Source organism: Colobus angolensis, unplaced genomic scaffold (genome assembly GCF_000951035.1).
Source record: "Colobus angolensis palliatus isolate OR3802 unplaced genomic scaffold, Cang.pa_1.0 Scaffold80, whole genome shotgun sequence".
NCBI lineage: Eukaryota > Metazoa > Chordata > Mammalia > Primates > Cercopithecidae > Colobus > Colobus angolensis.
Genome location: NW_012121821.1, coordinates 1,268,603 through 1,280,568, shown reverse-complemented (window position 1 = coordinate 1,280,568; position 11,966 = coordinate 1,268,603). Strand labels below are relative to the sequence as shown.

The 11,966-nt window shown below is 39.4% G+C and overlaps 1 protein-coding gene across 3 annotated transcripts in view; it reads right to left on the bottom strand.

Moving 5' to 3' along the window:
* TBC1D30 (TBC1 domain family, member 30) overlaps positions 1–11,966 on the bottom strand; it is a 100,073-nt gene that overhangs the window by 25,406 nt on the left and 62,701 nt on the right. For all 3 annotated transcript variants that reach the window (XM_011929233.1, XM_011929234.1, XM_011929236.1), the window contains one exon: positions 8,471–8,576. In XM_011929233.1, coding sequence (XP_011784623.1) covers positions 8,471–8,576 — 106 coding nt within the window. The remainder of the gene's footprint in view (positions 1–8,470; positions 8,577–11,966) is intronic.

The following is an 11,966-nucleotide window of genomic DNA, read 5'->3' as shown; positions in this document are numbered from 1 at the left end:
GTTGCAGTGAGCCAAAATTATGCCACTGCACTCCAGACTGGGCGATACAGTGAGACTCCATCTCAAAAAAAAAAAAAGTAAATGGGCTAAATGCCCCAATTAAAAGACACAGACTGACAAACTGGATAAAGAGTCAAGACCCATTGCTGTGCTGTATTCAGAAGACCCATCTCACATGCAAAGAGTCATATAGGCTCAAAATAAAGGGATGGAGGAAGATTTACCAAGCAAATGGGACACTGGCCGGAAATTTTCTTTTTTTGTTGTGTCTCTGCCAGGTTTTGGTATGAGGATGATGCTGGCCTCATAAAATGAGGATCAGAGTGGAACTGAAGGAGACAGAGACATGAAAAACCCTTCAAAAAAATCAATGAAACCAGGAGGTGGTTTTTTGAAAAGATTAACAAAATAGACAGACTGCTAGCCAGATTAATAAGGAAGAAAAGAGAGAAGAATCAAATAGACACAATAAAAAATGATAAAGGGGGTATCACCACTGATCCCACAGAAATACAAACAACCATCAGGGAATATTATAAACACCTCTATGCAAATAAACTAGAAAATCTAGAAGAAATGGATAAATTCCTAGACACATACACCCTCCTAAGTATAAACCAGGAAGATGTCAAATCCCTGAATAGACCAATAACAAGTTCCAAAATTGAGGCAGTAATAGCCTACCAACCAAAAAAAGTCCAGGACCAGACGGATTAACAGCTGAATTCTACCAGAGGTACAAAGAGGAGCTGGTACCATTCCTTCTGAAACTATTCCAAATAATAGAAAAAGAGGGACTCCTCCCTAACTCATTTTATAAGGCCAGTATCATCCTCATACCAAAACCTGGCAGAGACACAAGAAAAAAAAAAATTTCAGGCCAATATCCCTGATAAACATCAATGCAAAAATCCTCAATAAAATACTGGCAAACCAAATCCAGCAGCACATCAAAAAGCTTACCCACCACGATCAAGTTGGTTTCATCCCTGGGATGCAAGGCTGGTTCAACATACACAAATCAATAAACGTAATCCATCACATAAACAGAACCAATGACAAAAACCACATGATTATCTCAACAGATGCAGAAAAGGCCTTCGATAAAATTCAACACCCTTCATGCTAAAAATACTCAATAAACTAGTATTGATGGAACATATCTCAAAATAATAGTAGCTATTTATGACAAACCCACAGCCAATATCACACTGAATGGGCAAAAGCTGGGAGCAGCATTCCCTTTGAAAACTGGCACAAGATAAGGATGCCCTCTCTCACCACTCCTATTAAACATAGTATTGGAAGTTCTGGCCAGGGCAATCAGACAGGAGAAAGAAATAAGGGTATTCAAGTTGGAAGAGAGGAAGTCAAATTGTCTCTGTTTGCAGATGACATGATTGCATATTTAGAAAACCCCATCATCTCAGCCCAAAATCTCCTTAAGCTGACAAGCAACTTCAACAAAGTGTCAAGATACAAAATCAATGTGCAAAAATCACAAGCATTTCTATACACCAATAATAGACAAACAGAGAGTCAAATCATGAGCAAACTTCCATTCACAATTGCTACAAAGAGAATACAACTTACAAGGGATGTGAAGGACCTCTTCAAGGAGAACTACAAATCACTGCTCAAAGAAATAAGACAGGACATAAACAAATGTAAAAACACTCCATGCTCATGGATAGGAAGAATCAATATCGTGAAAATGGCCATACTGCCCAAAGTAATTTATAGATTCAGTGCTATCCCCCATCAAGTTACCATTGACTTTCTTCACAGAATTAGGAAAAACTACTTTAAATTTCATATGGAACCAAAAAAGAGCCTATATAGCCAAGACAATCCCAAAAAAAAAGAACAAGCTTGAGACATCACACTACCTAACTTCAAACTATACTATAAGGCCACAGTAACCAAAACAGCATGGTATTGGTACCAAAACAAATATATAAACCAATGGAACAGAGCAGAGGCCTCAGAAATAATGCTATACATCTACAACCATCTGATCTTTGACAAACCTGACACAAACAAGCAATGAGGAAAGGATTCCCTATCTATAAATGGTGTTGGGGAAACTGGCTAGTCATATGCAGAAAACTGAAACTGGATTCCTTCCTTATACCTTACACAAAAATTAACTCAAGATGGATTAAAGACTTAAACATAAGACCTAAAACCATAAAAACCCTAGAAGAAAACCTAGGTGATACCATTCATGACATAGACATGGGCAAAGACTTCATGACTAAAACACCAAAAGCCATGGCCACAAAAGCCAAAATAGACAAATGGGATCTAATTAAACTAAAGAACTTCTGCACAGCAAAAGAACCTATCATTAGAGTGAACAGGCAACCTACAGAATAGGAGAAAACTTTTTTCCATCTGACAAAGGGCTAATATCCAGAATCTACAAGGAATTTTAAAAATTTTACAAGAAAAACACAAACAACACCATCAAAAAGTAGACAAAGGATATGAACAGACACTTCTCAAAAGAAGACATTTATGCAGCCAACAAACATATGAAAGAAAGCTCATTATCACTGGTCATTAGAGAAATGCAAATCAAAACCACAGTGAGATACCATCTCACACCAGTTAGAATGGCAATCATTAAAAAGTCAGGAAACAACAGATACTGGAGAGGATGTGGAGAAATAGGAACGCTTTTACATTGTTGGTGGGAGTGTAAATTAGTTCAACCATTGTGGGAAGACAGTGTGGCGATTCCTCAAAGATCTAGAACTAGAAATACAATTTGACCCAGCAATCCCATTACTGGGTATATACCCAAAGGATTATAAATCATTCTACCATAAAGACACATGCACACATATGTTTACTGCAGCACTATTCACAAGAGCAAAGACTTGGAACCAACCCAAATGTCCATCAATGACAGACTTGATAAAGAAAATGTGGCACATATACACCCTGAAATACTATGCAGCCATAAAAAAAAAAGGATGAGCTCATGTCCTTTGCAGGGACATGGATGAAGCTGGAAACCATCATTCTCAGCAAACTAACACAGGAACAGAAAACCACACCCCACAGGTTCTCACTTAAAAGTGGGAGCTGAACAATGAGAACACATGGACACAGGGAGGGGAACATCACCTACTGGGGCCTATCAAGGGGTATGGGGCTAGGGGAGGGATAGTATTAAGAGAAATACCTAATGTCGATGAGAGGTTGATGGGGGCAACAAACCATCATGGCACGTATATACCTATGTAACAAACCTGCACATTCTGCACATGTATCCCAGAACTTAAAGTATAATAAAGAAAAAAAAAGATACACATAGACTGAAAATGAAGGGATGGAAAGAGTTATTCCATGCCAATGGAAAGCAAAAAAGGAGCAGGGGTAGCTATACTTCTATCAGAAAAAAAATAGATTTCAAAACAAAAAATAAGAAGAGACGAAGAAGGTCATTATGTAATGATAAAGGCGGTCAATTCAGCAAGAGGATATAATGATTACAAATATATATGCACCCAACACTGGAGGACCCAGATAATAAAGCAAATATTGTTAGAGCTAAAGACAGAGATAGACCCAAGCATAGTAATGGCTAGAGATTTCAACACCCTATTTTCAGCATTGGACAGATCACCCAGACAGAAAATCAACAACAACAAAAAAATCATCAAACTTAATCTGTACTATAGAACAAATGAACCTAGTAGATGTTTACAGAACATTTCATCCAACACCTGTAGAATACACATGTTTCTCTTCAGCACATGGATCATTCTCAAGAATAGATCATATGTTAGGTCACAAAACAAGTCTTAAAATATTCAAAAAATTGAAATAACATCAAGGATCTTCTCTGACCACAATGGAGTAAAACTACAAATCAATAACAAGAGGAATTTTGCAAACTATACAAACACATAAAAATTTAACAGTATGCTATTGGGTGACCAGTGGGTCAATGAAGAAACCAAAAAGGAAACTGAAAATGTTTTGGAAACAAATAATAATGAAAATACAACATACTAAAACCTATGGGGTCACAGTGAAAGCAGTACAAAGAGGGAAATTTATAGTTATAAATGTCTACATCAAAAAAGAAGAAAAACATCAAATAAATAATGTAATGATATATATTAAAGCACTAGAAAAACAAGAGCAAACCAAACCCAAAATTAGTAGAAGAAACAATAAAGATCAAAGCAGAAATAAATAAAACTGAATGAAAAAACAATATAAAATATTAAAGAATGAAAAGTTGGTTTTTTTGAAAAGATAAATAAAATTGACACACCTGTAGCCAGACTAAGAAAAAAAGACAGAAGATCCAAATAAACAAACTCAGAAATGAAAAAGGAGACATTACAACTGATACTACAGAAAATCAAAGGATCATCAGTGACTGCTATGAGCAACTGTATACCAATAAATCAGAAAATCTAGAGAAAATGGATAAATTCCTAGACATACAACCTACCAAGATTGAACAATGAAGGAATCCAAAACCTGAACATACCAATAACAAGTAACAAGATTGAAGCCATACTAAAAAGTCTCCCAGTAAAGAAAAATCAGTAGTATCTCTATATGTAAACAGCGAACAATCTGAAAAAGAAATTTTAAAATCCCATTTATATTAGCAACAAACAAAATTAACTACCTAGGAATTAAGTTAACCAAAGAAATGAAAGAGCGCTACAATGACAACCATAAAACACTAATGAAAGAAATCAAAGAGGACACAAAAAAATGTGAAGATACAACACGTTCATGGATTGCAAGAATCAGTATTGCTAAAATGTTCATACTACCTAAGGCAATCTACAGATTTGATAAAATCTCTATCAAAACACCAATGATATTCTTTACAGAAACAGAAAAGTGATCCTAAAATTTATATGGAACCACAAAAGACCCAGAATAGTCAAAGCTATTCTGAGCAAAAAGAACAAAACTGAAGGAATCATGTTATCTGACTTCAAATTATACTACTATTATAGTAACCCAGACAGCATGGTACTGGCATAAAAACAGACACACAGACCTATGGAACAGAACAGAGAACCCAGAAACAAATCCACATACCTACAGTGAACTCATTATCGGCAAAGGTGCCAAGAATACACATTGGGGAAGAGACAATCTCTTCAATAAATAGTGCCAGGAAAACGAGATATCCATATATAGAAGAACAAAACTAGACCCCATCTCTTGCCATATACAAAAATCAAATCAAAATGGATTAAAAACTCAAATCTAAGACCTCAAACTTGAAACTAATACAATAAAACATTGGAAAAACTCTCCAAAACTTTGTAGTGGGCAAAAATTTCTTGAGTAATACCCCATGAGCACAAACACCCAAGCAAAATGGACAAATGGGATCATATCAAGTTAAAAAGCTCCTGCACAGCAAAGAAAACAGTCAACAACATGAAGAGACAGCTCAGAGAGTGGAAGAAAATATTTGTAAACTACTCATCTGAAAAGGGATTAATAACCAGAATATACAAGGAGTTCAAATAACTCTTACAATCTTATAATTTGATTAAAAATGAGCAAAAGATCTGAATAGCCATTTCTCAAAAGAAGATATACAAATGACAAACAGGCTTATGAAAAGGTGCTCAAGGCCAGGCGCCATGGCTCATGCCTATAATCCCAGCATTTTGGGTGGCCAAGCTTGGCGGGAGGATCACTTGATGTCAGGAGTTTGAGACCAGTCTGGCCAACATGGTGAAACCCCATCTCTACTAAAAACACAAAAATTAGCCTGGCGTGGTGGCGAACACCTGTAGTTCCAGCTACTCGGGAGGCTGAGGCACGAGAATCGCTTGAACCCAGGAGCGATTTTTTCTTGAGATGGAGTCTCGCTGTGTTGCCCAGGCTGGAGTGCAGTGGTGCCATCTCGGCTCACTGCAAGCTCCGCCTCCCGGGTTCACGCCATTCTCCTGCCTCAGCCTCCCGAGTAGCTGGAACTACAGGCGCCCGGAACCACGCCCTGCTAATTTTTTGTACTTTTAGTAGAGATGGGGTTTCACTGTGTTAGTCAGGCTGTTCTAGATCTCCTGACCTCGTGATCTGCCAGCCTCAGCCTCCCAAAGTGCTGGGATTATAGGCGTGAGCCACCTCACCCAGCTCCCAGGAGTGATTATTGAACCGCGATTCTGTGAGCTGAGATGGTGCCACTGTACTCCAACCTGGGCACACAGTGACACTCTGCCTCCAAAAAAAAAAACTCGACAACAACAAAGAAAAGATGCTCAAAATCACTGATCATCAGAAAAATGCAAATCAGAATGACAATGAAATATTATCTCACCCCAGTTAAAATGCTTTTAATCAAGACAGGCAGTAACAAATGTTGGCAAGGATGTGGAGAAAAGGGAACCCTTGTACACTGTTGGTGGGAATGTAAATTATTACAATCGCTGTGGAGAACAGGTCGGAGGTTCCTCAAAAAAAAACTAAAATTGGAGCTACCATATGATCCAAAAATTCCCTGCTGGGTACACGCCCAAAAGAAAGGAAATCAGTATATCAAAACGGTATCTGCACTTCCATGTTTCTCGCAGCACTGTTCACAATAGCCAAGGTTTGGAAGCAACCTAAGTGTCCATCAACCAATGAATGGATAAAGAAAATGTGGTATATATACAATATGGAGTACTATTCAGCCATAATAAAAAGAATGAGATTCTGTCATTTGCAACAACATGGATGGAAATGGAGATCATTATGTTAAGTGAAATAAGCCAGGCACTGAAAGACAAACTTTGAATGTCCTCACTTATTTGTGGGAGTTTATTTGTGGATGGAAATGGAGGTCATTATGTTAAATGAAATAACCCAGGCACGGAAAGACAAACTTTGAATGTTCTCACTTATTTGTGGGAGCTGAAAATTAAAACAATTGAACTGATGGAGATAGACGGTAGCAGGATGGTTTCCAGAGGCTGGGAAGAGTAGTTGATAGGGAAGTAGAGATAGTGGGTACAAAAAGTAGTTAGAAACAATGAATAAGACCTAGTATTTGATAGCACAACAGGATGACTAGAGTCAATAGTAATTTAATTGCACATTTAGAAATAACTTTAAAAGTATAATTGGATTGTTTCTAACACAAAGGATAAACACTTGGGGAGATGAATACCCCATTTACCATGATATGATTATTATGCATTGCATGCCTATATCAAAGTGTCTCATGTACCCCATAAATATATGCACCTACTATGTGCCCACAAAAATTAAAAAAAGAATCTAATGGAAGAGTGAGTGTTAATAAGTCAGCTATTTTTTCTATACTTGCTGTCAATTTCAAAGACTTGATGAATATGATATTGAGGTACAGTAACATGCCATAAAAAAATAACCAAACCTGGCCGGGCGCGGTGGCTCAAGCCCGTAATCCCAGCACTTTGGGAGGCCGAGACAGGCGGATCATGAGGTCAGGAGATCGAGACCATCCTGGCTAATACGGTGAAACCCCGTCTCTACTAAAAAATACAAAAAACTAGCCGGGCGAGGTGGCGGGCGCCTGTAGTCCCAGCTACTTGGGAGGCTGAGGCGGGAGAATGGCGTAAACCCGGGGGGCGGAGCTTGCAGTGAGCTGAGATCCGGCCACTGCACTCCAGCCTGGGTGACAGAGCGAGACTCCGTCTCAAAAACAAAAACAAAAACAAAAACAAAAAAAAACCAAACCCTTCAAGTCTCTCACTTTAAAATTTATGATTAATATATAATTACCTGAGTGGAAAATGTGGGCAAAACAAATGAATCAAAATGCTGATGAGAATAATCTTTTTCATCCTCAATAATTTCTTCCCCACAGTAACTGTTTCCCCCCACAAATCTAAGTAGGCTGGGCACAGTGGTTCATGCCTGTAATCCCAGCACTTAGGAAGGCCGCGATGGGAGGATCACTTGAGTCTAGGAGTTCCCGACTAGCCTAGGCAACATAGCAAGACTCCATCTATACAAAAATAAAAATAAAAAATTAGCTGTATGGCTGCATAAGCCCATAGTCCCAGTTACTCAAGCGACTGAGATGGGAGGATCGCTTAAGCCCAGGAGACAGAGGCTACAGTGAGCAACAATTGTGCCACTGCACTCCAGCCGGGGTGCCAGAATGAGCCAGTCTCAAAAAAGGAAAGAAAGGCTAAGAATAAAATTCAGAATAAGCACTTGGTGATTTTGTTTTTCCAGTGTATTTTTCCAGTTTATATTGCTGCTAATGATTTCTAAGCAACACAGTCTGAAGGAAAGATACAACGAATATCCATCATTCATTTCTTATTTCCTTTTACGACATAGATTCTTATCAAATTATAAACAGACTCTTGGTCAATTTAAGAAACTAAGTCTGACAGCTAACCAAGCACATTTCTCAAGACTGCTGCTCTGGCACTGGTTGTTCCCACCGCACCTGGGGTTCCCTGAGCCAAGCTGCTCCATGTTGCCCACTCACCTGCATGAGTTCATGGCTTTGCAGAAGATCATTCTCTAGCATCTCCTGGGTAAGGCGCCCCATGGTGCTGTAGAATTCATCTGCTGTTTCACAACATTCTATCTGCCTAGATAAAGAAAGGACAGAAAATAGAACTTGTTTAGGGCATCCATGCTGTGTAACAGTGCATGCTACAGTATAAGATATGTTGGGCTGGGCATGGTGGCTCATGCCTATAATCCCAGCACTTTGGGAGGCTGAGGCAGGAGGATTGCTTGAGGCCAGGAGCCTCAATGCAGCAAGACCCCATCTCTCCAAATAATTTTAAAAATCAGCTGGGTATCGTGGTACACACCTGTGGTCCCAGCTACTCAGAAGGCTAAAGCAGGAGGATCACCTGAGCCTGGGAGGCCAAGGCTGCAGTGAGCCATGATAGCACCACTGCAACCCAGCCTGGATGACAGAGTGAGACCCTGTCTCGAAAAAAGGGGGGGGAGGGGGCAGTGGCCTTTTGCCATCAAATAACTCAAGTTATCAATCAATGAATATCAAAATCCTGATATTCTTAAAGCCCACTGTGGGTGAAACATTTAAAAATACTAAAAGCAACTTTAAGGTACTCGTTTTGGATAACTTCTGTCATTCCTACTTGGCTCCCCCAGCCTCACAATCCCAGCTGTGGCATCTTTATTGTTTCCATGGGACACAATCTACACATCAGAATTCCCACCACTGGTTAGAAATCATAACCATGAAATTGGGTACTAAAGAACAATTATCTCCTTTGAGAGAGTCTATTGGTCTTAATCTGCAAACAGTGATATCATTAATATAATAGATTTAAAACCAAACCACAGTAGGAATAAAAGATGAAAATTACAAGAACTGCATCTGCATATTTCATCAGTCCATGGGGAGTTTTCACAGGCAGAATTTTCTGAGTTCTTCTCAGCGTGCTGCTGCTAGCTGGAGATTACACCTTTTCTTGCATTCAGTTCTACATGTAAATAAAGAATCTGACACTCACTTGGCTACCTGTGAGCCAGGTTGGACTTCAATCTTTCTTCTAGAAAGGGGAAAACAGAAGAGCCCAAAGCAAAGAGTACCAGGTATTTCCAATTTATTCATTTATTTATTTATTGTGACGAAGTCTCCCTCTGTTGCCCAGGCTGGAGCACAGTAGTGTGATCTTAGCCTACTGCAACCTCCACCTGTTGGGTTCAATCAATCTTCCTGCCTCAGCCTCCCGAGTAGTTGAGACTACAGGCATCCACCACAACGCCCTGCTGATTTTTTGTATTTTTAGTAGAGATGGGGCTTCACCATGTTGGCCAGGCTGGTCTCAAACTCCTGGCCTCAAGTGATCCACCTGCCTCGGCCTCTCAAAGTGCTGGAATTACAGGCATGAGCCACAGCACCCAGCCTAGGTATTTCCATTTTATATGATAACACTCTTTTTATTGTAGGATAACTCTCTAGTTTCCCACCAACCAGAAGACCTACACTTTGGTATATACTAATGCTGGGGGATTTCTATAAAGCCATCCAAAATAATATGATTACGGAAAAACCATAGTTCTGGAGTGTTGTTCTAATCCCATTGCCACAATCATGTAAAGAAATGAATGGAATAAACTGCTGAAGTATTACTATAAAAGTGTAGAGCAGCCTGTGGGCATGAATGAAAGGTGCTTAAGTTTACCCTGGGAGGTAAGGAAGAGAAATAATGCTGAGATGAAATTGTTTTTCAGGCTGACAAGGAAGAATAAGCATTCCAAAGACACAGATGCAGGAGACAGCAGGCCTTATCTGGGAACTGCAAGTAGCTCCACACGACCAGTGAGACCAGCATGGGGGAGGTGGTTGCAGGACCAGAGGAAGCCAGTGAGAGCTGAGGGAAGAGAGCTACTGAGAGCAGAGAGCAAAGGCCTCACCTGGCAGCTGAGCCTCTACAGAGCATGAGTCATGAAAAGGCTTTAAGTAGGGAGTGAGGGAACAGCTGTGCCCTTGGCAAGGTCTGCCTGGAGGTGGCACGGCAAATGTGGGTTACCATGGGGAAACCAAGGAGGACATACCACAGTGGGCCAGGCATGCGTGATGAGGGAGGAAACTAAAACAGCAGGGGCAGAGGAGAAAGGACACATAAAGAGATGCTAGTGATAGTGTGCTAATGGTCTACAATTTACATATTCCAAAGTACCCTTGGTGAAGTGAAAGGTAGAAATTCCAAGTTGCAGAAGCCAGGTGAAAGGAAAGGTCCTAGATAACCATATATAAGGCACATGTTACTCAGGTGTACATAAACTGGAGATTACCTATATGCTTGTATGGTTTTTCCAACAGGAAGTTTGTGGGGAAGATTATAGGCATTAGAATCAGAAAGATCCAAATTTAAGTCCCAGTTCTGCTATTCACTGGCTGTGTGACTATGAACTAGCTAATTACCCTTCCTAGGGAAATTTTCTTACGGAAAAGACAGGGAGAACAACCCTACCTACTTCACAAGGTTATTGGGAGAACTGAATGAGATTATGTGTTTAAACTGCCTAACATAATGGCAGGCACTGCAGACATTTATGATGTATGTCAATTGCCTTTCCTTTCCCTTAACAAGCTGCATGCTCAAAACATACAGAATTATAATAAGCAAAAACTGACAAAGTTAAAATTCTATCATTCTGATTCATATATCCCCTAAACTTCAAAAAGACTAGCCATTTATTATCAGTAGATTCACATTATTAAAAGCACAGACTCTAGAGCCAGGAATGCCTGGGTTCAAATTCAGGCCATTCCACTTAGCAATTGGGTGACTTTAGACAATTAACTGAACTTCTCTGTGCCTCAATTCTCACATCTATAAAATGGAGATGACAGTGCGTACTTTACAGGATGATGAAGAATACGTGAGTTTATACATCCAGAGTAATTAGAACAGTTCCTGTTCATCGCAAGCGCTCAATGAATATTGGCTTTTGTTGCAGCTATTATTATTTCAACAGTGTGACATCCCTGGGATGATCATAGGAATAAATTCTGATCCTATAGATTAATGGATAGAGAGGAGTAAAACCAGGATCACCTCTTTTCTTCCTGCTCCCTCATGAAGAACCAACACAAAGGCAATTATAACTGGCTCATCATACAGTAAAGCGCTTTACTATTTTAATGTTATAAACCAGCCATGCAGCAACTAGACTATCACACCTAAACTATCAAAGCTCAAAGGGTTTACAATGTATACAGTAAGTTGGAAATACATGGCTGCAGCAAGAGGTAGTTACTGGGAGGTAATGAGAGATAAGTAAATAGCACACCAAATCCCATACAGATGAATTTATTTACCCAGCTGAAAAGCAATGTACAACAAAACCAAGGCAAAGGAGAACACTAGGTGATGTTTAAAAATACACACAAGAATAATTTTTTAAGTCCCCGAATTGATAGTTGGTGGATCTTTCTTCACAAAATTGTTAAAAATGCCAGAAGTCTCCCAGGAAACAACTTACCATAAATA